This window comes from Anopheles maculipalpis, chromosome 2RL (genome assembly GCF_943734695.1).
Source record: "Anopheles maculipalpis chromosome 2RL, idAnoMacuDA_375_x, whole genome shotgun sequence".
Taxonomy (NCBI): domain Eukaryota; kingdom Metazoa; phylum Arthropoda; class Insecta; order Diptera; family Culicidae; genus Anopheles; species Anopheles maculipalpis.
Window position 1 is genome coordinate 32,730,116 of NC_064871.1, and position 27,853 is coordinate 32,757,968.

General features: G+C 41.5%; 3 protein-coding genes across 4 annotated transcripts in view; 2 read left to right on the forward strand and 1 right to left on the reverse strand.

Moving 5' to 3' along the window:
- LOC126558283 (serine protease snake-like) overlaps nt 1-27,853 on the forward strand; it is a 483,926-nt gene that overhangs the window by 305,549 nt on the left and 150,524 nt on the right. The gene's annotated exons all lie outside the window — the stretch shown is intronic.
- The window catches only part of LOC126558685 (alpha-tocopherol transfer protein-like), a 332,449-nt gene that overhangs the window by 143,090 nt on the left and 161,506 nt on the right, over nt 1-27,853 (forward strand). The window lies entirely within an intron of this gene.
- Nucleotides 11,545-15,840, reverse strand: LOC126557025 (protein CREBRF homolog). 2 transcript variants are annotated; one of them, XM_050212663.1, is made up of 5 exons: nt 13,780-15,840; nt 13,506-13,705; nt 12,802-13,057; nt 11,744-11,875; nt 11,545-11,665 (listed from the first exon to the last, which is right to left on the reverse strand). In XM_050212663.1, the coding sequence occupies exons 1-5, from the start codon at nt 15,767-15,769 to the stop codon at nt 11,562-11,564; spliced, it is 2,682 nt and encodes an 893-aa protein (XP_050068620.1). In that variant the 5' UTR covers nt 15,770-15,840; the 3' UTR covers nt 11,545-11,561. The 2 variants fall into 2 exon arrangements, with proteins under 2 accessions (XP_050068620.1, XP_050068619.1); XM_050212662.1 differs by having other exon boundaries at nt 12,802-13,072; nt 13,780-15,839.

Genomic DNA, 27,853 nt, shown 5'->3' on the forward strand with positions numbered 1-27,853 from the left:
TGATCACACACACGAGCGATCGGTATCCTTTTCTGTCTATCCTTCTCCATGGATTCATCCGAACAGCTGTGTGCTGGGCTTTCGACTGTCCGATTGTGTTTGACCAGCAGGTTAGGTCCATTTCTTTTTTTTAGATGTCCTCCGTTTTGCTGTAGAGATTTATGTTTTCTTTTATTTTGTTCACATTCCCACAAGTGTTGCAGTGTACTGTGTACATTTGGGTCCTCCTTTTGCTCTTCCAACTGCTACAGCTTATGTACCGTCACGTCCAGCTGCACCAACTAATGCACACCTTGCACACCTGCCAACTGCACTCGACTAAACGAAGGACCCGATCCCGCCACCAGAATTCGTTGGGACGTTCGGGTTTAAGTGCGCCAGCGTGTTCGCCCCCCCCGGGGACGCCAGCCGGAATAGCAATTTTCATTTCCGCTCCAGAACAAACAAATCCATTAAAATCCGACACCATATTTTGCATTGCCAAGGGTTTGGTCACCTTCCTTTTTGTGAGGCGGTTGTGGGTGGTTTGGTGCATTCAGTTCTTCTGTTGAATTTGCTTCACCACTATCAACCAATTTTCGCTGATATTGTCCCTGCACCCGTTGATTCGTTCTCTTTTTCACCTGCAGGGTTTACCTTTTCCAGCGTAAAACCTCCGGCCCAAAGAGGGTTCCAAATATTCAACCTGGCTCACCTGCAGTTTACTCTGAACCGAATGAAAAAGGTTGACCGAAAAAAAAAAGAAAACAAATACGAAGGAGCTTTCAAATATAACGCTCGCGATTGCTTTGCGTAGAGCACAGACAAAGCGAGGGTTTACACTTTGGCCGCGAAAACTTACTTCAACAGAGTGAAGTTACGCGGATAAGAACGAAGATGAAAGTGCGCCCCAAAAGGGCCCCCAAAAGAAACTATTTCGAATCCACTTTTTTGCTACTCACCCACCGGGGGGAGAAAACCGGAAGAAAAGCATGACGATACGGACGGAACTCGGAAGTTTCCAAAGTCGAAGTCGGTGACTTCCTATCGCTGCACCGGAACAGGACGGTGAGCAGCTTTGGACACACGGAAACAAACACACTAACCAGCTTTCTCGGTCGTTTGGTTGAGCAGCGTTCGGGATGGAACTAAAGCACACAAGAACGCAAGAAAAGGGCAAACCTCCTTAGCGCACTCTCTCTCCCTCACTCTCTTTACTAGCGAAAAAGGGATATGAAAGGCAGTAAAGCTGTCTGAAGTCACACAATCTCCGGACGGTGGTGAAAAGTAATGGGCATGTGGGTTTCATAAATTTTAACCGAATATATTGTTGTAAAGATCTTTTTAAAGCAGGCAAACGGTACTGGTGTGATCATTGTTATGATCCTTTTAAGTCGGGGAAAGAACCATCTTCTACCAGCAGGAGCGGACCATAAAGACATGCATTTTTGTGTGAAAGTTTTAACAAATACATAAATACTCATTTATCGGTTAATGTATAGTTGCTGGAAGGCAGTTTATAAAAACCTTTAAATTTACTGCGTAAGCTGCAAAGCTTGAAGAACTTGTCTTAATTAGAATAGGATAGAAGGATATATTTCGTCAGCAAAACACCATCCAGACCATTACATATTATAAAGATTTTTTATGGCTTTGTGTAACTACAAACTAGAAGAACAGGGTGGGACCAGTGAACATATCGATGAAGCCCACCGATTTTCGTACTGCAAAACCGAGTATCGAATCCCGTTCAGACCGCCACCTCGCTCGCAGGACTTACTGTTAAGAAAACCGGAAACGGCAGGCTCCATAACTGCTTCATCTACTTCTTGACTTAACGAACTCTAAGGTCACATCAGCCATCGACTGGCTTTGCCCATCCGATGGCGAATCCCATCTGGATGGGATTTGAAACGCGGTCCTGCCGTTTGAAGACTGGTGCCAGTGTCGCATCAACACCGAGCCGCCCCAACTATAATTCATAACCATCGAGGTTGTAGTGTCAAATAAGGAGAAAAACTGGAAGAATATATACTATACAAGAATTATTCTCAGTGGCGGATTTAGCCCCTCGAAGGCCCAAAGCGGAATTAAAGTTTTGGGCCACCCCTACAGTAGCGGGTTTAGCCGATTGAAAGGCCCTTGGCGGAATGGATATCTGGGCCTTACTATCAAAATCGTGTGGCCGGTGTGGACAGTGTGCTTTGTTTCGAACGAAACCTCAACAAAGCTACAACTGCCCCAGTTTACGAGGCCTCTTATACGAGGCAGCTCTAGGGGGCCCTAGGCGTTCATCTAATCCACCCACCATTAGATCCTCTACTGATTATTCTCTCAAAACAATAAAATCACCCTAACATCCGATTGTGAATACGGAAGGACAATAGATGCGGACCAAAAAATGTTGTAAAACAATGATGTTTTTTTTTTTTCATTTCTTGCAGAACATTAATTCAAGATCTTTGAACGATAGCTCATTAACTACTAACAAGGCAGACCAAATATCCCAAAAAGGTGCCTCTGATAGGAACTTTTTCGATAGGCTTATTAAACTTCACGGGCACATCCTGACTTAGGCTTAGGCCTGCAGTCTTGTATCCGCGGCTTGATCCAGCCAAAGGGCTCGCTGTGTTCCTCTACGCTTCTCGCTGAGCGAGTCGCTGACGAGCACCTTCCTGGTGGGGCATCCCCAGCCATCGTATCCTTTCGGCTTTGACTACCGTCAGGATATCTACACCGCCAAACAGCTCAGCTAGCTCGTGGTTCATTCTCCTTCTCCGCACGCCCTGCTTTCACACACCACTTAAGATAGTCCTTAGCTCCCGTGGTTCGAAAAAATGGCCTTTCAATCCATTGATCCTCAATCCAAACCTATCGGCCTCGCGCTTCCGGCGGATGTACGCCTCGCACACCAACTCAGATGTCCGTCCGATTATGTCTATGCACTCTACGAAGGCAAGGAATTGAAGAGATCGGGTGATCGGGACACCGGATGTCGTACCAGCTTCCCCTACAGCATACTTGTGTTGAATAAATCCAGATTAACTTTGTTATTTTAATTTCACATACAATTTATTAATTTATACTAGCAATTATACAAGCGGCCGTCCTTCAGGAACATAAAAACACTTATTACATTGCATGAAACTATGAAATTTCAAACGGTTGGTAAACCAATTTACGTCAGCTTAAATATGTTTTGTTTATCTGAAATTTTCAGAAGAGCGCCATGAGCTCTAGCAACTACAACGAACAAACAAGACACATTAAACAGAGAAACTGGATCATCGTTATGATACTTAATCCACCATAAGCGAATGCCAATGCTGAAACAAGTGTTGCCATGTCCGTTAAGAATGTGGGCCGGCTGCTGGTTCACTGTTATAATTTTCCATTTGCCGATACCTTTTTCCCTGCCTGGGTCTCGCGTTCGCATAGGACGAGAACGGATCCCAACAGTTTTTTTTTTGCGACTTTTTTACTTTTGCTTCTGTCTAGTCGGCAACAAAGTTGTCCACTGTTTGGAAGATAATTGATTAATGTTCGGTGAACCGTTTGGACCTTTTCCTTCGTTACCTCCTTCTCTTGCTCACGCTTCCTTCCTTCCTTACTTCCTCGCTTCCGCCCTACCTGCCTTATCCTTCCAACTCCATATGCACCCAACTACTGCCATCCCATCCAATCAGGGAAAGCGTTAGCGGCCATGAACGTCGTCTACACAACTTCATCTCCCGGGGCGCATAATGTTGCGGATCATTGCGGATCAGCTCCATAAAACTAATTAATTGCCATGGGTGGACAATGTGACCGGTTCCATCGTACGGGCGCGGTCACCACGCTTACCAGCCAATTAGGTCGTAGGAATGGCTGGAAGTAGAAGAGCTTAACCTTCACGAGCTATTCAATTCACCCAATTTCGATTAGTTCGATTGTACGATGTTTTGCACGTGGAAAATGGGTCGCCACCCACAAATTGGTGGTTGGCCACATTGCATTAACGCGCCAAGAGAGTTTTATATTAGTGGGTCAGATTCCGGATGCTGGTGGTAATGAATGTAAAGACAGGTTTATCGCATCTTTTGAGCATCTGGATTGTAAGAAAGAAATGGAAGGTTCATTTTAAATGAGAATAATGAAGAGAAATGTGATTCATTCTCGTACCTAATTAACACTCGGACAGTTTGATATACAAAAGAGAATTTTTTGGTCCATTTGTGATATTAAGCTTTGTGTGGAGGAAAGAGTTGCTGGAAAAGAGGTTCTGATGAGCAAAATAATGAGCCATGTTTTCACTTGGTTTTATCTTGCTTAACTAATTTTGAGCATCATTTCAACACCAGCTTCTCCAAGGACACAATTGGGATCATTTTAGGTAATTTAGGGAGCTTTCCCACAATCCATGAAGTAAACAAAAAATATTTCTTTTTATTAAAGATATTTTAAAAGTTACTCAAAATTTTCGAACGCATATATTTGCTTTCATAGGGAATGAATTGTAGATACAAAAATGAAAACTGAAATGATTGTATTGATTAGTTATTTTAGGAATCATTGTAACAACAGCCTCTGCAAGGACACCGAAAAAACAGGATAAATTTTGGTATCGTTTGAAAAGGAACATTTCCAAGAAAGTACTATAAAACAACGGGTTATTTAGTTTCCTATAACCAATAATATCTTATTTAATTATTTCACTCAAATTTTTATTTAAAAATTCATAAAAAGGGCAAACATCCACTTTCACTTTCTTCTTGCAGAGATTTTTTAATTTTTCAGCCTCTCCAAGAACAACGAAAAACAGGATGAATTTTGGTATAGTTTGAAAAGAAGTTACTATAACACAACGGGTTATTTAATTTTCTACAATCCATAATTCTTTATACATATATCTATTTCACACAAAATTATATTAAAGGACGAACATCCTCGTTCGCTTTCTTCTTGCAATCTTTCAGCCTCAGCCTCTGATTTGTCAGCCTCTCCAAAGAAAACACAAAACGGGATGATTTTTGGCATCGGTATCGTGAAAAGGAACATTTTGACAAAAGTACCATAAAACAATGGGTTATTTAAATTCCTATAATCCATAATTTTATTTGTATATCTATTTCTCTTAATATTTTTTAAATAATTTAAAATAAAGGACGAACATTGTTTTCAAATTGGTCACATGAATTTCGGTATCGTATAAAAAGGAACATTTCGAAGAACGTACTATAAAACAAAGGGTTATTTATTTTCCTATAATCCATAAAATGTTATTCAATTATTTCTCAAAACATTTTATAAAAAAAATACAAATAAAGGACGAACATCCTCTTTCGCTTTCTTCTTGTAATCGTTTTCCAATTGATGAGCCTCTCCAAGGACAACACAAAACGGGATAAATTTTGGTATCGTTTGAAAAGGACACATTTGGACGAAAATACCATAAAACAATGGGTTATTTATTTTTCCATAATCCATAATATTTTACTAATTTATTTCTCTCAAAGTTTTGATACAAAAATCAATTAAATTTGATCTGAGACAACAGAACATAGAAGAACTGATCTGGAATGTAAACATACAAATATCGTACCAGTTGAAATAATGTAAAAAGGGAATTTTGCTATAACTAAACATCATGCCATAAGCATTTTGCACCCTTGCAACACTAGCCATAAAAATGGGTATATTTATTCAACCCTAAACTGAGGGAACGAAAAAAGGACATTTTGATCCAAAATGAATCCTTACAACGTCTAAATACTCCCCCTACAAGTTTTATGTGATAGAACACAACTTTGACAATCACGTTTGAAAACACTAATTATACATTTTCTCAGAACACATCGCCCATTAAACAAAACCACGAACAAAAGCTTATTTGTACATACAGTTTTAGTTCCTTTATTATCCAGTACAGTATCTCAGATGAAAGTTTTATTGTGTTTAATCCAACATAAGCACAGCTATTACAATCCTTCCTTTTACTTGCATACATCCGTTTCGTTTCGCGCTCACCTCTAACTTACGTCCCTAATTCTCACCCAAATATGTATGCAGCTGTATCTGCATCGAAACCTTATTTCGTAGTCGTTCGTAAAACAGGCAATAAAAACCTAACTGCAAAACAAAAGTAAAAACGCACACACACTCATGGGCACACAATTTTGAATTTTGAAAGAAGCACTGCCCACGCGCTCTTTACGATACAAATAGGTGAAAATTTTGTCTTTCAAGGCTAAAAAAGGGACACCCTTTTTGAACTCGCAGCAGAAAAATAGCTTTCTGAGTAGTGTTTCGATTGTTTGTACATAAATGGGGAAGTTTGTAGTTTTGTAGCTTTATTTTTTTTTTGCATCTCAATGGAGAGATAATGTTTGTAGTGTTTGTTGAATAGAAAAATGAAAAGGTTTTATAAAAATATACATATCTTTTTTGCGTTTGGCAGGGCCAACAACCTCTTTCGCTTTCTTCATTTGCAGTCATTTTCCAATTGGTCATTATCATGCTTTCATTCTAGCGCTATGTCACGCTTTAGGAAGCATTCCTTACCAACTCTTAGAGCGCGCGAAAAGTGTATTTCCTTGGGTGTTTTAAAAACATCTTCCCCTCTATTAAAGAGTGCTCTTGTACAATGAATTGTGTGTTGGTTGTGTTACATCATGATGGTAGTTATATTATCCTTGTTTCCCCGCGTTCACCGCTGCTTTGCTGCATAAAGTTTATATGGCAATCTCAATTGTATCAATCACATACGGTACATTACACTCTACATTCTAAATGATGTGCTTAGCCTTCGGCAGCAAACTACACACACTATTACTACCGCTTCCTCAACACAACCGATTCAACCGGGATGATATCCGGAAGGAAAGGCGTACACTGATGACTGTTGTGGTTGTAAAACTTCACTTCCTTACGAACAAAAGGATACGTTGGTTTTTGTGTGTAAAAAATGTTTGTTCTGATGCATGTTCCACATGTACATTATTTCATTGTGCTGAGGTAGTATAGTAGAATCGGACCAAAAGTCATCCATCTTTTGCGTCCGTATCGATGCAAGCCAATGTTGTGAGTGCTTGAGATGAAAAACAGTTCCTCTTTTTTCTCTTTTCATATCCCCCTACATAGTTTTTCTTTTATCCTTCGGGTTACTACACTTGTTTTGCAAACAAACTGCCTACCAGGTACCTTTTATTTTAAACTCTACATCCCCTACAAAACTACATTCATTCTTTCGGCCTCTTGGGGGCGGTGGTTTCTAGTTGTTTTAGCTTTCTTATTTTTTTTTTTGTCGCTCAGTTTACATTTACTTGAAGCTGTGGAGATGATTTGTACACTTTCTAGTAGTTCGAAATTCTAATTCGTATTATCCTGTTTGCGGTGGTTGAAGGATTAGCTTCAACTGTTGGACTAAAAATGCTTCATACCATTCAACTAGTCTTGTAATTTTTCATTCGACAGAACCTTCGACCGATATGGGAAAATCTTCCCTCAAGGATAATTGGATAAGGCAATCCAAAATCAAGACTTTGAAAAAGTGTTTTTCATCGATGTGTGCACTAACACACACGGTCCGCTCTCGCTTAGATATTATGTAGGCTAGGAACATTTGATTTTGTTTGTATTTCTTTTTCCCAATTTCCAACTTTCATTTCAAGTTTAATTCACTTTTTATCAGAAAAAGCTTATTGTAATTTAAGCATACAGGAAAGTTTAAGTAATAAATCAAAACCCAAATTGTAAGGATAGCGCAATATAGATTAGATCAGAGTTTAAAAATTGGAGAAAACTTTTGAATTTAAAATGTTTGTAATATCGAATATTTTAAAAGATTTTTTTTCGTTTCGTTTTCTTTTGAATTTTTGTTTCATACACTTGTCTTAAACATTATTTCATTCTCAGATACATCATGCACAGGCGACCGATCGTTTCTTCGTTTGGTAAACAACTCTTCGCTTGTATGCATATGCCAATTGTTAAATTCTATAGGCTTCTATAAGCAGAGTCATGTCATTTAAAAAAAAACAACTTAGAACATGATTACGTTAAGATCTATATAAACCTATATACTAGTACCACACACTGGTAAATGGGGTGTTTAATTTTTCAGCTGATTTCTAAAGGCATTGAATTCACGCAGAACCGATGCACAAAGGACCGATATTAGGAGATAAGTAACTGAGTAAATCAAAGTATTATATCATCGCCATATAAACACAAAATCTCACCAAGCTCACCGGCTAACCAACCCTGAGAGCGTACCTTGATGCTTCAAAAATCTTGTCTTTCCTGACCTCCAACAACAACCGTAAAACGAAACTCTAAAATAAATTCTCAATTATTCGGTATAATTGTACTCGTAATTGATCCAAACAGAAACAGAAAACACACCTGGCTGGGAATGAAAATGGTAAAGAAAACGTAAGAACAAAAAAACCAGCCAAAAGCAAACAAAACACACCTCAAAACTGAATGCTAATTTCCATCGGAAAAAAAACCTTTCCACCAACTTCCACTCAACGCTGCTATAATATTAAAGAAAATCACAGATTGTTTGCACAGTTTTGTAGTTTGCTGCTGCTTATGCTGCTACTCCAAAGTGCCCGCCGGACGAATGTATTCGTGCTTCGTGATCCAAACCTCCAAAACTGTGAGGATTCGCGCTGGAATACAAATAAATGCAGAGTATTGGCAGCTTCGTGCAACGTTTTGGTACGAGAAATAAGTTGAATAAACGGGGAAGAAGTGTTTTCAGGAAAAGACTCATATCACAACAAGACATCTTTTAAAAACTTCTTTTAGGAAAAAAGTTGTATAAAGAACGCGCTTTAAAACAAAACAAAACGGTAACAAAGGATGTAAACCAACATTTCAAATTGCTTGAAGTGTGAAAACAACAAACAAATAGCTTATTCAGCATTCAGCAATGGCCCATACACTTTTCGATATCCCTAGACGCCCCAGTGAGGGAGGAGTGGAATCCTTGCCCTAGGGCGCTAGTACCTAAGATAACCAGAACAATCAACAGTACTGATGCAGCTTAAGGTACAATATTCTAAGCTCTCGCTCTCGCGCTCTCTCTTTTTGTTCCACTGTAAAACGTTAATGTAAGCGAACGGAAAACGGATCACACTTTGATGTATTTTTTTTTTTTCGAACATTTGCACCACTTTTCTTAATGCGACACAAAGCTCCTATACCTACACTCCCTTAACAATTTGCCTTTCCCTTCCCACAACAAAACTTTCTTCAAATCTGCTTAAACAACTAGCCTTACAAAGATTTAATGTTTAAGGGATAAAAGATGGGAAAAACTAACGATGATATTTGTGTTTCGAATATCGCACATGTACCAGAGCACGGACATTATGTAAAAAAAAGAGATGAACATTATTCTGAGTAGTAGTTGTAGTAATAGTATCAGTGTATCAAGTATAGCTTGAAAAAGGGGGAAATAGAAAAAAAACTATAATAATTAGTTAGCTTCTAAGCACTTACACAAACTAGCGGTAGTTTCTTCTCCATCTGTCCTTACGCAACTCACACACACACACGCACACGCGGCACACAATTTTTCGTTTGAATGTCCTATATTCCTACCTCCTATATCTATCTAGTCCACTCGCTTTTCACCTCACCTTTACCGATCCTACAAGGATACATCACGGTGTATAACACAATCATTGAGAAAATGTTTTAAAAAAATGTTTATATGTGTATACACATACATCTATGTATGGTTGTTTTTTTGTTTTACGCCAGGGTAATTAGGTACATACGTTTATCAATTAATCAATGGTTATCGTATTCATGCTTTAAAAGGGTAGTCTAATGTACAGGGGGGGGTTTGTGTAATATAGTTGCTTGCTGCAGTTTTTCCTTTCCTTTTCTGCAGTTTGTTCTTCCTTTTGCGTTCCTGGTTCTTGCCTTGTATAACAAAAGGTTTGAACATAATCTCCTCCTTGAAATGTGTAACTGTGTATTCTAGACAATTGGAGAATGCTTGATAAAAAGAAAATAGAAACCCGCAAACAAATCATAACTACACCTTCACCGTGTCGCGATCCACCGCAGCCGCCTATATTTCATACGTATTTTGTTCCTGAGCTTGTTTTACATTCTGTACTTTTCGGTTATTTTTTTCGGGATTTCCTCTCTCTCTCTCTCTCTCTCTCTCTCTCTCTCTCTCACCGCACGTTTGGTCGCTGGATGGATGTATGTATTGTTTTGTGTGGCACAAAGTATGATTAGCATATGTGGACGCGTTTGACGCGCCACTTGATCTCAGTCCGTATGGTTCATTTTTTTCTCCCTTTCATTGTTAATGATAGTTGGTTATACCGGTTACCAATAATTGTTTTCTTTACACGATGGTGTCTTTTTTTGTTTTCTGTTTGTGTTTGTGTTTTGAACTTGATTCAATCAATGTTTGACGATAAATTGTAAAGTTTTGGTGCACGTGGCGTATCGTTGTACTAGTAAAAATGTAAAACAACAATAGAATCATAATTTAATCGTTCGAAATATTTACTTCCTTTAACTTGGATGCTCTCAATATGGGGCGCTAATCTATGAGAAACAATTTTCAGACAAAAAAAAAACAATTAGGCAGAATATTCAATAATTGAAAACTTTAAGAGAAATTGAAGAGATTGAAGAAGAATCGTTATTGGGGTTTTGAAATGAATTTGAAAATGATTGAACCATTTTCAGAATTTTGTCACCATGTATAGTAGGAATTTGCACTTTCTTTGTGTAGAATCACTTATGTTTTTAAACGTTTCAATGCAGATATGCTTGATGCTCACTTCATTTGGACAAAATCTAGCAATGGCTCAAAAACTTGATACTTCATCTCTAATTTTGAATGTTTGAATAGTTTTACAGCTTCTGCTGATTTTGTTGCTACTAATGAGCACATTTTCATGCAACCTTCTCATAGACAAGCGCCTTCCTTTTTATGTGCTTAATATTACCATGAAAAAATAGTAACTCAACAAACTGCTTGAAACATCGTGCGACGTTACACAATTTAACAAATTGTATTCAAATGGTAAAGAAACATGTAGCAATAAATCATTAACGGCATCCTTACAGCATGTACGTATAGATAGATATACATAGAAAGAAACATATGCGCATAACCATTGTTACACACTTGCTCAAATATCATATAATGACCAAATGATGCTGTGTTATTTGCTCCCCCGAGCTATGTCATAAATGTTCGTTATCATCTTCTCATTCACCGCGGGGATTCGGAGTGATTTTTATATTACCACCACCACGCTTTGCTGGTGGTAAAAAATATCACTTTATAAATGTGTGAGTGTGTGTATCTCTCCGATGCACTATGTGCATTATGCAGCATTCTTATACATTCTTATGTCAACAGGCTTGTGAGCCATTTTTAAAAGGTATATATGTAGTTTTAAACAAAACGAAGGTAATTGGTTGCTTTCTTGTTATCTTACAGTCTCATCGATTCATCATCATCATCATCATCCGTCGGTACGGTGTCACACCGTAACCGCATCTCACGTACACACATTCGACATTCTCGCCTTGCAGCAGGAAACATGTCCAACGATCTAGAAATGCTCCAACACCGTATCTATGCTGGTGTTGTTGCCCGTCCGCACGTTCTCGAGCATTTTGTTTACGAATTCAGTCGAGTTACCAGCAATTTTTATCTCTGCAAACCAAATTGATACAAAGCATGAGCATTATTTTATCGATGGAGGGAAGTATTTGATGCAGAAAAAAAACTTACTGGATGATGTTTGCACCAAAGTATCCAATTGCTGTTTGTACTCTTCCGGATTCTCAGCCGCCGTTCCCGCATTCCCGCTACACTTGGACACTAAGATCTGTTTCAGATGCAATATACCATTCATGAGACGTTCTGGAGAGGAAAATAAGAATTTAAAAAAAAACAATATCATTTCCATTCTGAAAATGGCACAAAGCTCTGGCTAAAAGTACACGCTGACTACAATACTTGTTCTTGTGCTCGTCTTGTATTGAACTATGCAATTTTTAATGTTTCTCTTGGAAAGGGATTGATTGCATCCGGATCCTTGGTATTCTTTTCGACTTGGCAAATTTTCATTTTCCTATCAATTAGACCATGTCACGACTTGGTCACTTGATTCGTATATCCTGAAAATTTACCGATCTTCGATGGCTAAAGCCGTGATACTAATCCTTAGTGCGGTATATTCTCGCATAAAATTCTGTCGTATGGAACTTCGCTACCAATGTAGCCAACAATAGATTGGAACGGATTCAGCGACTGTTTTCTAGAGTTGCAGTTAGATACATTTTCGGTCTATCCTTTTCTTCCATCCCTTCATATTCCACTCTCTACCAGCTACTAGGATTGGAAATCTGGGCTTCGCGTTCAACACGTTTCCAAGCATGCTTTGTGGCTAGCCTCCTTCTTGGTGCAACCGACTCTGCTGGACTTCTTTCAGTTGTCTGTTTTCATATATCTTTCCGTCCCCCTCGTCACCGCCCGATTGGTACTTCATGGTCAGAACGATCCCTTGCTACATTGTTTCATGAGCTTTAATGATGTTTCTGATACTTTTGATTTTAATAAATCCCTATCCTCATTCTGTTCTCATCTCTTTTCTTCGCACAAAATTAAATCTATTTTTCTCTTCTATTCGTTGTCTATTCTAGTCTTGTCTCACGGGATCAATCCTACTTTATTTTACATTAGTTGTTGCTTGCATTAGCTAAATTTTTGGAATTAATCAATATTGTAGAACCCGTCCGGCTTTCAATAAATTTAAATATAATAATAGAAATAATGATAATACGCACTGTGTTCTGTCTCCAGCCCGTAAAGCTTGATCTTGTTCGCCTCGTGTTGGGCCTTTTTCTTCAACCGGCAGGCCCGCGATGCCAGCTTGTTCTTCTCCTTGCGCGTCTTTGGCCGTGCGTTAAACGGTAGCTCGCTCACCGGCTTCATATCGTTAATGACCCGGCCCAGCTTATCCAGCTCCTTGCCGATGTTGTGCAGCTTGCGTGGGTTCGGGGTCAGATCGTTACCGTCACCCTTCCGTGCCTTACCGCTGTGCTGTAAACGAAGATTCTTAAATACATTAACCAAAAACCCGATCCGAGTGCCCGATCCGTAGTAGTAGTAGTAGTACCGCGATGTGTGCGCGTAATCGCCGCCACCAAAAGTTCGTGGGGAATGGAGTGTAAGAAAGCGTTTCGTGTTTTGATTGTTTGTTTTCATTTTGTTTTGGGTAGAGAAAGAAGAAAAAGAGAAGAAGAAAAAGAATCCAAACAGGTTAGTTCACTTTTGTTTTTTTGATTTTGTTCGTTTGTAATAGTTAATCGCCTTTTTGGGCCTTTTTTTGTTTGTTTTACTATTTAGTTTTAATTTTATATACAAAAAAATGAAATTCAACAAGGGCGCAAAGCTAACTTGCAATGCAATCCACACACCTAGAATGCAACGATTGCAGCGGCACGCTCGGGCAAAAACATTACAAATTGACACGCTTTCTTCCACTTACCTTGATGCCACGAACGGAGCAGTGCGGACTGAAGACTGGATCGGTGACCGCGTTCAGCACGTGTGGATCCTCCACCTGTGTCTTGATGACCAACCGTTGCCCTTTCGGTCCCTTTGCCTGCACATTGTACTGCCAGAAATAGCGCTTTGCCTTGCTGCTGGCACTCGACGAAACCTTGCCAGTATCCTCACTGTCGGAGTCTGTAAAGTAAATCCATCGTTGGATCACAATCGGACTCAGAAACAACACAGATTCTCCCAAAACACACACATACCTTCACCGCTCGAATAATCCTCATAGTGATCGCTATCGTCTGAGTATCCTTCATCGTGCGAGAAATCGGGAGCTTCCGGGCTCAGGATGCTTCCCGTGCTAAGCGAAGAGGTTGATCCGGCCTCTGCCAAACTACCCGTCGACAGTAGATGCGGACGCGGTTCACGGCGCTGCCACATCTGCTCGAATGCGGAAATGTGTGTCGGAGCGGACGAGGAAAGTCGCGACATGGACGTACCGGATGTACCAGCCATCGAACCCACCGATACGGCCGCAGTAGTGCCCCCCGCTGCCAGCTGAGCCTGCAGCATACGACGACCGGAGTAGCTTCCACCACCGGGACTGAGTGCCGCACCGGAAAGCAATCCCGAAGAACTGCTGCCGGCAGGGACCGACTGTCCCAGCACCAGACTGCCACCACTACCCAACCTTTCCGAGGTGTTGCTCATCAGCAGCTGCTGCAGTGTGGAATACTTCGGATTATGCTGCACCTGACCGACATTGCCACTGTTCCGGCTAAAGTTAAAACCACGCCGAGAGGCGCGCATCGGCATCTGCTGTTGTTGCTGCTGTTGCATTGCTGTGCCATCGAGTCCTGAGTTACTTCCTCCAATGTTCTGATTCTTTGCGGATTCGTTGTTATTGTTCCCGGGCGATGTGGGACCGCCACTCTTGATCAACTTTCCAGCACTGATCGTGCTGGAGCCGCCGTTGTACAGCGTATTGTTGTTGTTGAACGTGGTTTGCAACTGTTGCTGGAGTAAATTCTTCGCACCTCCTGACTGTGGTGGTACCATCAGATGGCCACCCTCGGAAATAGACGGGCTGGAACCGTGACTGCTAGGTGAAAAGGCCAGCGGGGACTGTACCGCACTGCCCGGTTCCTGCTTCGTGTACAGCTCAAACGGTGACGAGGAAATGCGTGTCTGCTCGTCGTACAACATACTATTGTTGCTGTTCGTGTTGGTGTAGTTAGCCGCCACCATTGGATCGTTCGTGAGCAGCTGCATACCACCACCGGAAGCTGGACCGAAGCCCGACGATACACTGTTACTTCCAACGCTGCCGACCGTATTTTCACCCGCCAGAATGGTTAACCCACCGGAAGAAAGGCTCTGATTGGACGAACGACCAAGGATCTGTTGGGGCAGACTGGGCGACAGAATGATGGCACTGTCACCACTCAAGTTCGGCGACTGTTGGCTCAGCGGCTGACTCAGCAAAGTGATATCATCGTGAAACAACCCATCGATCGTGTTCAAATCATTGCACAACAGCCCATCGTTGAAATCTTCCAACGGATACACCTCAAACTCTTCCATTAACTGCTGCCCGGCACCAAGTCCAATTCCACCGCCTCCCATCACAATCGAAGCCATCTCTCCCGTCATCACCATTTGCTGCATACCGGAATCATCAAGCGGCGTCACGGATGATACCGTCGACGAGGGAGAAATTAAATTGTTCCACGTATCCATCGCTTGCAGGCCGGCCACATTCATCGGCCCAAGGTCTATACCTTCCGTCGTCAGGATCATATTGTCCCACCCGTTCGGGAACATACCGTCCAGCTGTGTCGGAAGGCTGCCCGGCTGGAACGATCCAACATTGCCTCCACCGATCCCGATCGTATTCACGTCGTGCAACAGCTGGCCGGAATTGCGGAACTGGTCCATCTCGTTGGCAAAATCCAGCTCCGATTGCATCACACGCTGATGGCTGCTATTGCGGGACGGTATCGGCATCGAGGCCGTAGTCAACATCGGATTACTGCTCAGTGCATCCATCATGAAGGTGGTGGTCTGCTGGAATTGTTGATTGTTCGTTCCGCCTCCTTCTCCTACGTTCGTTCCGCTGTCTGCGGAGATTAGTGTGTGTACCGTTGTCGGTTCTTGCTTCACGATCGTAAGGTTTCCTCCTGCGTCAATACAGTCGATACCGGTGTAGTTAAGGCCGCCTCCACTCTGCAAGCCGCCGAAGCTACTCATCATCCACCAGCTCCTGTGCACAAAACGACCCAACAACGCTCGGTTTGTTGGATGTTGCCCGAAGGCGGAGTCCTTTACCGACAAGTGTTGCTTACTGTCTGCAATGAAAAAGAGAAACGGAAACCTATTAGAATACAAGTGTCGTATCTTAAAATCAAGCTAAACTAACAGAAGCTCCAGACGCGTACTAGAACATTGTAAGCTTAAGATTTGCATAAGCTTACCCGGCATTACGCGAAATGCCGGACTATGTATGGCAAGAAAAAAGTAAAGGAAAATAAAAACAGGACCACAGTATCACTTCCACTTTCGATCGCTAAAAATACCAATCCGAAAACGAAAGTTTAACACGCGTCAGCTGACATAACCGTGTGTGGCGTGCCGGATCGGATCGACAAGGTAAGCGCAACCAGAGATCATCGCCAGTGTCGGAATAGGGCAGGATATTTCTGTACTTCCGCAAATAGCATTTTTTCTCCGGCATTACATCTTGATGCAAGCTTCAATGTGGGGCTGCCATACTACAATTTGATGTTTTCACCTTCGGAATAGCATAGTATCGATTAATTTAAATCGAACTTTGGAAATTAGCTTCCAAATTACATCATAATTTAACGAACAACCCTGTTTGTGTTCATCAAAAAGTGCAAAAGTGCAGGTGAAAGGATCTTACGTTTTAACATGTCGACCATTACCAGGATCGCTGAATGCTACCTTCAAACAAGCGTTACTATTTTCCACCAGATTTTTTTCCTAATGCTTTGAAAACATAGCGGAAAAACCACGGAGTGAGGAAATTTTTTTTTTTCGTGGCAAAGAATTCAAAACAAACGTTTTCCCTAAACGTGTGGTGTGTCCCACTTACGGAATGCTAAAAATAAAATCTTCACGCTCGCCAATCATGTCCGTCAAGCAGTTTGCACTCGTACAAGTTTTAGCGGTTTTGTCTTGGTAAGTGTATTGCTGATCTTTTTTTTATTGTTTCATTTCCCAACTTCAAAGTTTGCCCGCCCGCGATCCCAGTTGTAAACACTGCAAATTTCACGTCATCCACCACACTGTTTGTCCCGTCTGTCTGGCAATGGGTGAGCTCTCAGGACCTTTACTTTTTTTGCCATCTCACTACTGGCGCGTCTCTCGTTTCGTGGTGAATGTTGTAAATTTAATAATCGATGTTTTTCTTCCATTTCAAAACAGAACACTCCCTCTAATTTCCATCTGGGTGTGTAGTAGTGGTGTAGTGTTTCAAGCCAAGAAATTCTGCGTTGTTTTTGCAACCTTGCGCTACTATTTTCCAAGATTTAGATTGTATGCCTACACTGCAAGGCGGAGAAGTAGCTTGAATTACATAGGACACGCGCACCTGAGCGTGCTTTTAATATAATTTTAATATGCGACACGTTTCTTTAATATATGCACGCGGAACCATACACGAAACGTGTTTCCAAAGGAGATGTTAGAAAAAAAAAAGAAAACATGATCGAGTAGAATAGATGAAACGGACCGTTGGTGTAGTATGTGGTAATGCCAGTAGTCATCACGAAGAAACCGGCATCAAAGCATATTCAGACCATCCCAGTTCCCCCCGAAAACCAGGTATTGCAGGCCAGAACCCCACGAGCTTTCGAAAGAACAGAGTAGTAGAAGAAGAATTTGTGTATCAGAGGGAGATAGTTGTAAAATAACAATTTTGTTTAAGTCAAGAAAACCATATATTCAAGGAACATAATAGTAGAAGAATTGATGCATCACATAGATATCATTTAAAGACATACATAGAACAGTTTATGAATATCCTATCTCAATATAGGGTTTATCATAATTCTGAATCAGTAAAGAACTAAAATCTCTAGTTATGGGTACTTTAAGTTGGAAATCCCAGATATTAAAGGGTCAGAGCAGTGTAAGAAGAATTTATGTATCACAAAGAGATCATTAAAAGGCATGCATAGTACAGTTAATAAACATAATAATGCTCTGCCAATAGAGAAACAACCATATAAACAAAAAAAGAACGTGATTGCTCCAAATAATTCTTCAATTTCTGCCACCAAAGGTGCTTCGTTACGTTTGGCTCGTTGTAACACATGATTCTGCTCCATCCAATTCGCCGCCTTCTCTATGCTCCAGTCCTAAGCATCATGGTCGGTTAAGTTCAAGGTTTTCCCTTTCCCACTAGAAACACACAGACACACACACTCACACACATGCATGGAGAAGCAAGCAGTTGGAGAGGCACGTGTAGCCACGCGTTACAACAGCAGTGTGCTGATGTGCTTGAAGTTGCTGGTAGTGGTGATGATCATGACGTATGTTGCTGCACTTGGGCTGTGTGGGAGGGAAGGGGGGGGGGGGGGCCTTCGTTTTCGTTTTCAACTCAACCACTGGAAAGATTCGGCCTTTTCCCAAGCTCACCCCACAACCGCGATCATCACCCGATCAGTGTTGATTGTTTTGACTGCTGTACGGTTTTCGATCAAGCGTGTGGTGAGCGCTTCGCATTTGCAACCGGAAGCAGGGAACTTGTTTTCGGTTCAGCAACAGCATTAGCGCTAGTTATGCGTGAAAACATATGAAGAAATTCTGTTTTATTGCAGACAAAGCGGCAAAACAAGCAAACGTAACGATTTGTAGTTTTTTTTTTCTAACATAAACCAATAAAATCGAAAGATATGCTTTTCTTTCGATTTTATTTTATAATCTGTGCTAAATTATGCAGATTTTTTTCAGATTCATTTCACACATTCATCCGCAAAAGTTGAAGATCAAAAGGAGGAGTCAAAATATTTCATTCAACCCCCTTTGTCGTTTTATCATTCAACCCAAAAACCCACGCTTGTGCAAGCACCTTGTTATGATTATTTACTTCATTGGCTCATGTGCCTCGTTTTCCGCCAACAGATAAAATTCATCCCCGATTGCCGAGAAGCACATTCGCACAACTACTTATGGCTGGCATCAAAATAAACCATTCAAAACCCCGCTGAAGTGGGTCAACCAGGGCAAAACATCGCGTAAGGGGCTTGTTTTCGATTGTGCGAGATTAGTCAAGTGTAATCGCCGACGCCGAGGCGAAAACAATTCCCGCGCGATAAGACACATACACACACACATTCAGTTTATCACTCTCGATTTCAGTTTTTTCTTGCTATTTATTTTACAACGAGAAATTTAAAAAAAAAAAAGTTTGTTCGTATTCGTTCGGTGAAATAAAGAGAAAATTTTTATTCTTTGGATTCTCTTTTTTAACAAGCTTTTAAATGAACTCAAAAGCAGGCATCTAAAGCAGATAACCACCCAAAAGCAGCTATGAGGGAAACGATCACAGGAAGATGCAGAATGTCATCCCCTAGTAGCTCCACAACAATTTCCCGCACTTGTAATGAGACTCATCGCTAGCACAGCGAAGAGTCTGTGTTGGTGATCACTTCTGGCACATTAATCCCTTGACGATGAGCCCCACACCACTCATGGCGGCGCGGCCAACAAGTGTTGGTTGTTGACATTGTGCGAGATGGTGCAACACCATTCCCGGCAGACGTGGCCAATCAGGAGGAGGGGTTATTTGTTGTGGAATCGTACGCTCCCTCAGATAAAGCGCTCACCCATGTGTAAGACTTGTTCTTACTCACCATATTTTGTACTTCATAATCTTATCACCATAATCTGTTACGATATGCAATCGATTGTGTGCGTAGGAGGCGGGCCGTAAGGGTTACGGTACAATAAAGATTCCGCCACAAGCTTTCGGAATCGTTGACCAAAAAGCCGCAAACAAACCTTCATGAGCTTATCAAAGGATTTTCGAGCAGCTATCGACAAGCAAACGTGTTCTAGAAAGCTCCCCGTCCAGCAAAGGTCAATTTGCGGATGATCAAACACCTGCACATGAGGGGTTTTCCGATGTCGATATACTCTGTAATCGTAGACAAAGATTTGTTTAAGCTTTCCCGCTCAGACAGTCCGGTTTTTGAAAGAAACGAGGACAACTCACCAAACCAATGCGTCCATGAGAACTCAAGCGTCGCTCGTAAACATTCAGACGCATAATTACACATTCGGAAGGTTGTTCTGGTTCTCGACGAGCTCACCAAGAAGAACACCAGAGCCTCCATCAGGTACCGAAACAAGCTGCTGATTGGTCAAGTAGCGAGATAAATCGTCCATTTATTTTCGGCCGTTTTTTTGTGCCTTTCCTGCTTTATTTCTGGTTTTCGCGTTTCTATATTATTATACGGCTATTTTTAGCCCGTAGAAATATTTATGACAGCGCAAACACAAACCCGGCTCGCGGATCGACCTCCACATTCCACAACACCATCGCCACATGTCGAACGCGGCTTTACGAAGGGTTCAACAATCTGCTTCTAATCGTTCAACGCGGCGTGGGTTCGATCGAAAAGTTGTTGAGAAGTTGAGCAAAAAGAAAAGTAAATCTTAACTACCTTAACCAACCAACCAATCATCAGCTGTGTGAGCACACTGCCCAAGAAACGAGGGGTGAGATGAACCGACTTGCCGTGGTCTCACAAATACAGTAGTAATACGAGTCAAGAACTGTTCGCCCGCTAGACGCCACATATTGTAATGATGATTTAAATTAGAATTCGGAAGAAAAAGACAACATCACCATGATGCTGCTGCTGAAGACTGGCCATTTCTTGTCGCAAAATTAGTGACACATTGTGGGGTGATATGATAAAAATTGTGCCTCATTCCAATCTGTGCCTCTGTCCAACTTCACTAACTAGTTGCCTCAAATGTGCCTCTCCCCTTCTAACGTGGTAAAATCAAATCGACCTTGTCAAAGTTTATTAACACACCGCAACGCCAAGCCAAGCGGGGCAGCAGCAGTACGATCCAATGGTCCACGTCGACCACCAAAACCCAAACACACCGCCATCACCGTCAGTTTGTAGCAGCAATTCCCCAGCCCATCACGTCACGAAGCAGGTCACGTTGTGTTGGTGGCGAATCGTACCGAACGGTCCCCGCCTGTATAGGTGTGCACTCCGAAAGGAGGAGACCCACCACACAGGACAAAACATACATATTCACCCCTCGAAACACCGTGTTGGGCCGCGAAATGTTTACGAAATAAAAATAAAACAACAAAAAATAACCATCCGCCATCGTTAATCTTGGCAAACATACACTTTCCGGCTGTGCGACTGTGGCGCGCCACCAGGGAGCTTATCTCACCCCGCTTCTTCGTCCGGGTGTGTCTCCTCCCTCCCTCATATGCGCCAAGCATCTGTTCATCTCGTTGAAACCAAAACAAAGCACACTGTCTAGGCTGCGTTTAAGCACGATCTCGGGCAAAATATTTTCACACGCTGCCACCCAACGCCAAACCGTCGGTGAAGAAGCTGGAAGAAGGATGACAGACGCATAATGCTAATGGCAATTAAGAATCATCCAAAGTTCCGCGATCGTTGTTCTTTTTTTTTTTTTTTTTTTTTGAGCTGGGGAAGTATTTCCTCTCGGACTTCTTTATGCATTCGTAAACGCAAAATGGTAAGATGTTTGACACTATTGCCAGATGTTGATGTTGAATGTAAGAATAAGGAAACGGTTTGGGGAGGATTTTGTTTTATTTCATATAGCTTAAATTAGTTTACGAAATTTAAGAAACAAGTTTTAATTTACAACATATTTTCTTAGTTGTCTTCTCCGGAAAATTGACCAAAACATCGGACAATATGATGACGGAATGAAAAAAAAATATTGAAAGATGAACTAAATTATCTTTCGACTTAAAAGTTCGGCTTGTCGAAAACAAACCATGCGATAGTTCTGTAACGTTCCTCAAGATACAGAATTCTTGGCGTATTTTTCCAATTTTTTGTCTTCGACGTCAGCTGTCCGCTAGGCACATAATAGTGTCAACACGATTATTGCATTTATCTATTTCCTATTACAGAACTCAACCATTCAAGGGTAATTATTAACATTACAACAAGCCAAAACGGAATCAGGAATAGATGAATATTGTACAAGAGAAAATTATAGATCAATCCCCAAAACTTTTGGTTACTAGCGCCATCTTCACTTACAAACTTTATACCCACACTAGTATAGAACGCAAACTTACTTCCGGGGTTTTGTTTTTTCTTCCTTTCCAACTTCCTTTATGTATCCACGGTTCGATCGATCCGACAAAACACACCACTTACAAAACACTTCTGCTGCTGGTGCTTGGAAAAAAAAATGGACAATGTCTCTCAGCTGGAGCTTTTCTTGAGCCCGTTTTTCGCATGTTCACATTTCATTGAACTTCTGCGCTCGCTCGGAGAGAATATAAATATTCTCGCCGATTTTTCTATCTACCGATCACCGAGACGGCGGAAACGGCACCCGAAATATGCTGTCGGCCACAGTTAAATAACTCTACGCACACGTTCACTTTTGTAGCGATCACGCAGGAAACACACACGCACACGGCAGTAGCAGCAGCAGCAGCAGCAGCACCAGCAACCGAACGGCCGTGAAATGGTTGATAAGATAAAAGCAGCCAAAAAACCGGCACCCGTGATGGGGCGGACTGTGTTCGCGCACACTTGATCACTTTGCAATGCTTTAACGGACAATGTTGGTTGCAAGAAGATCTTTGTAATTATTTTTTCTGCTTTTATGGTGTAGTTGCTTTAGTTTATTTTCAAAATTCACTGTACTAGAGTTACTAAAGGTAAGAAAAAAAGGAATAACGTTGATGATGAGCAACATTTAATAATATAAACTATTCAGCTTAAGCTATTTAATGATGAAAAACAAATTCCAACATTATGAAAGAGATGGTCACTCGAAAAAATATTGAAATTATTTTAAATTATTATTTTGTAACTGTGAGCTGCCATTTTGGATTCGAAAGGCACCAAAAAAAAAACCACGCACACCGCATGCTGCCGAAATCAATCGATCACCAAAACAGGGCAAAAACTTTGCCAGCCCCTATCACTACACTATCACGCACAGCACACTCCAACACCAGGAGCATATAAAATATGATTAAACTTCACCACGCGGTACGTTTGTTTGAGTGTGCCGCGCGTTTGTGCAATTAAACCATCGCTGAAAAATGATCCACAAAGTCACAACAAACGCCTCCATTTGTGACAAAAGCGGCTGTAGGTACATGTGTATATGTGTGCGAGCACAGGGGTTCACTTTCGCACCAATTCGTTCGACATTCGTCTGGTTCGCGCACAAACTACACCGCTCTGTGCCACGGGTAAGCGTGTGTTGGTCTGTCTACGTTGACAAATTTGTTTGTAGCTCTTGAAGTACATAAATTAAGTTGAACATCACACAGAGGTATGGTACGCGCGCACGTGTCCGGCCACGTTTTGGATCGATTCCAGCAAACGAGTAATCGACACGCAACACGCTAGCCAACAACACAACCGCAAGGAATCATTCACCACACACAACCGAATCGAATTGTGTTCGATTTTGATTGAATTAATAATAAAGTAAACACACAGTCAACGTGACCGTATTTTTTTTTACGAAGAAAGAAGGAAAAACCCAACACCCAGCTCCCTATCAACATTACACGAATTTACACAAGATTTTCCAATATCAAAATCAGCTCACTTCACTTCTTAGCATCAATCGAAAAGCTTGAAAGACCCTGCGAGCAGGGGAATCCAGTGCGTACGGAAGAAAACGAGTTGCGACTTTTGTTTATCACCGTCAATAACGAACTGACTCTCACTGCCGACCTGGCCGACAGACCGAGTGACTGACTGAACTTGTGTGTGGTAGTTGTGTGGTCAGCAGGGCGACCGCGAACACAAACACGCATTCACCTGCTGTTCTGAACAGGTTTTTAGCTGTGTTGCTTCAAGGGCTGCGGGCGACCGACATAGAGGCTGAGCGGATGCAAGCATGGTGCGGCGACGTTCGCGTCCGGCACCGTGCGTCTCCATTGATCAACAGTATCCTCTTCGCTGGCACGATCGGAACGCTTCTCGTCTAGAGTCTCATTCAAACGTGCGAACGGGGTAGGATATTTGAGATTCCTGACCAAAAAATGATCACCAATTGATCCTCTCTCATCCCCCGAACTTGGGATCAGGTTCTTGTTTGTTTGCGTCCATTCTGCTTTCGGTTTTAAGCCACTTCTTCGCTTCGTCGTCCGTCATTACTTATTCATTCAACATTTAACTTTGCACAACACCTATGACCGGCACCGTTGGCACATCGCTTCTCTGTGCGTGTGTTCGTGTCTGTTCATTAGCTCAACGACACACACCGATCTCGCACCTCGTTTCTGTGTTATATAGTGCGGCGCGTAAATATAATGATAATTTTCCGATCCGTACTGTTCTCACACAAACAAACGCGTAACGTACGCTACTGATAGAGAGCATCATTCGTGCCGATGATTGGTCGAGATTCCCAACCACACACTTCTAGCATCAGCGCACAAGTTTGATGATGTAGATAACTTGTTTTGTAGTAAAGGCCTGCGCGCACGCGAAAACAGAAATCCTGTAAACAAATCCATTAAGTTCGTCATCAGCTTGCCATTTTTTTGTTGCTCTTTCTGTGTGTGTTTGTCTGGGACTGTGCTTTTGTCCTTTGTTGATTCTCCCTCCAATAAACACTCCCAAGCTCCGTGTTTTGTTGTCGAAATTGACATTTACGATTGATAGTGCAACATCAGTTTCCTATTTCATCATGATCTGACCTGTTCACAGCTTCGATAACATCTTTACATTTACAATCTTGAATGAAAGTCTCAGTGTAGGCAAATATTTATCAGATGGATCTTGTTTGTTTATCTGCTTTGATGTATTGCATTTTAAATAAGTCCTAATCCTAATTCATAGCCGTTCTATCTGGTTTATTTTATTACTACTATCAGTACGTTTACTCGACACATTTATGCCAAAATTTAGCTTAACTATAGCTAAACAGGTCAGGTGAGCGAGTCAATATCTGTGCCGGTTTTAATAAGGCAGGACTTGGGTTCGTATCCCATCCGCAACGATCTTCCGTAACAAGGACATTAGGGTTGACTATACAACTGCATGATATCAATAAGAGTAGTAAGCCAGCATATAGGGGCGCCCTGGTGGTGTTGGCGACAACGGCGCCGTTCTTCAAACGCCAGGACCGGGGTCCAAATCCGATCCAGACCGTCCCACCGTAGTGAGGACTGACTAACGAACTACGTAGTATCGGCAGTCTAGAAAGCCATTTTCGATGGCCGGCATAACCTTAGAGGTCGTAACGCCAAGAAGAAGAAGAAGAAGACAGTATATAGCCGGGTAAGTCAAAAAGAAAAAGCAGATACTAAATTTTGGGAACAAAGCAACATCCTAAAATTGATATCCCGTTGTTGGTTTGTGTCACAAGTTACCGAAACATTGCAGTGATGTCAAGAGCTTTAAAAAAAATTTTTAAATGAAATCAAACATGAAAAATCCAAATTTACCGACAACTAATCTAGTTTGAAAGTAAGGAATGCTTCAAACATTTTGTTTTTTCTATTAAAATTAAATTAAACGCAATTCGGGCAGGCCAGGTACATGAAATTTAAGATAAACTAGATGAATGATTTTATTTTTCAACATTTTTTGGCTATGTTTTCGTTCGAGTGACAAAAAGTGAAGTCAGAAGAGTCAGAATTATTGAATTGAAAAAAAAACGAGGAAGCTATTGGTCCTTATAGAATCATTTTTACAACTTTAATAGATCACTTTATTCCATTGTCACCCGTCGAGCCTTTTTTTTTGTTTTTAAATCAAAAACATTCCATTCGAAAAACATATTAAATTTCCAAAAACCATAATGCAATTGTAACAAGAAGTACTCGTTTACAAAATCTATAAACATCATTTTTATATGCTTTAAAAAAAAATTTATACGCAACAAACCACCCAGCTTTGTTTTGCATTCAAGAATAAAACATTCCATTCAAACTTCCGGTCGCTAATAATATAGAATGAAACAGCAGGTAACAAATAAGAAACTGAACATGGTAAACAACACTTTCCGCTCCGTCGTCGTCCTCGTCCTCATCCACCCAACCATCCAACCGGCACCAGACAGTGGAGCACATTGCTGCTTCTTATCGGGTTTAAAATATTATTGCTCCCGGTGTGTTGCTCCATTAATTTTCTAACAACTCAACACAAACAACTCTGATTCACGCACGCACACATACTTCCGTGGGGAAAACCCACCACACAAAATTTGCGATCATTTCCGAATGGAAAGATCATATCCATTATCTTCTAACTGACCGGCCAACCCCCCCCCCCACCCCCTTCCTCCTCTCGCATGATTTGTTTGTGTTGGTACAGTTTGAGCAGACGCACGTGACGTCATCATTGCATCCCTCGAAATCTTCCGACGGTTACAACCACCATGCCCCTCCCAAAGCCTACACCCCAAAAACACGCATGTTGTTTTTCTCGTTTGCGCTGTGTTGTGAGCGGCGAGTGAGCAGCACACACTTGTTTTGATCCGTTTTCGATACGATTCACGTGTGTGAATGTGTTGTACCGGGGTTGATTTTTTTTTTTCCATCCCCCATCACCCAGCTCACAACGCGCAACTGTGTAGTTGTTGTTTTTAAGTGTCCGCCAACTTCCCAACCCCCACAATGGGGCAAATGGTGGTTGTATGGAGAGAGAGAGAGAGAGGTGAAACGGTGACCACCAAATTGAAACATGGCGATTGAGTGGCGTGAACAAAACACAACCACGACACTACATAACAGCAAAGAAGAAAAAGAATCACATTCTTGGAGGCTTGGTAGAATGTGGCGTGACGCGAACGCATCAAAACAAAACCGCGAATACAGCGCACTCATAACAACCCCCGGGGATGGGGGCGGATTGACTCGGAATGGACTACGGGTAAAAGTAAACAGGTTCTCGCTCGCTGCCTCTGGACTTGGAAACTTTCAATTGAATGAGTGACTGTGGACAAAAAAAAAGGGGGAGATTGGGGCACGTATGTTTAAGCCGGCCTGTGAGTTCCACCGCTAAAACGAAGCCAATTGGAAAGGAATGCTCGACAGCTCTACGAATGTAGAAGAAAACGATGGAAACGAAAGTATCAGTCGTTACTTCTTGTGGCGTTTTATCCGTGCAATATCGCCAGATCAACAATATCAACGAGGTGAAGTTTAATCGATCCGATCGATAAACAACACAAAACATTACAATAATGTCACATTGAAACTAGACCATGTTGACTTCCCAATGCGAAATACGGAAGGTTAAAGATGCACTTCCACGTACACGATTTAGATTTCCTACTTAGTATTTCAGCTCAGAAGAAAAGGCACGTTTCGCTGTCACTGTAGCGTGCCTAGACATGCCCAACAGCGGTAGATTCTCGGGCAAAACTTACCAACACGTACTACACTTTACGATAGTGGCGTGCTTTTTAGCGTCATAAATCTGTACACACGCCACACGTCGAACGTTTGCGATCGTATGCTTCACCAGCAGTTTTATGACACCGGAAGAAAGATAACCGCGGGTCAATAAACATGGCTTTGATGTGTGTATCGATAAACTGATTTAAATATTATCATTATGCTTTGATGAGACTGACGCACATGCTCTATTTATCAAAACGATCGAAGCGTAAAGAAATAAGTGAAAGAAAAGCAAACGATAATAATTTTCAAAATTGTGTAATGGATAATTAAAATTAAAATAAAATATGGAAAATAACTTCAAACAAATAACAAAACAAAACATCAGACATCTAGATGTCTTAATCCGAAATAAAAATCACAACAACACACAAATGACGCAGATTTAATTTGAAGTTGTTATGCTCAACCAAAATTATCAAGCAAAACAAGTTCGCTGTCTTTCTTTCCACCACGCATCGTCTTGGCACCACTCAGCGCCCTACCTTAACACGCCCCAGCAGTATTGATCTGTTCTACACCGGGTCACCAGGAACCCATGCACGAAATTACATAAAACGTAACCAATCGTTCTATGACTACATCTTACGTCAACAGAAGCGCCACAATCAACTACGACGCTCTTCCCACAAGTAAAAACACTTTGGAAATGCAAACATTACCATTACTAAAAAAGTTGTAAA

Coding starts and splice junctions, on each gene's coding strand:
- LOC126557025 (XM_050212662.1), bottom strand. CDS start 15,769: ATGATGAGTAGCTTCGGCGGCTTGCAGAGTGGAGGCGGCCTTAACTAC. Junction 13,706..13,779: donor GGATTATTCGAGCGGTGAAG/GTATGTGTGTGT, acceptor TTTACTTTACAG/ACTCCGACAGTGAGGATACT. Junction 13,073..13,505: donor GCTCCGTTCGTGGCATCAAG/GTAAGTGGAAGA, acceptor AATGTATTTAAG/AATCTTCGTTTACAGCACAG.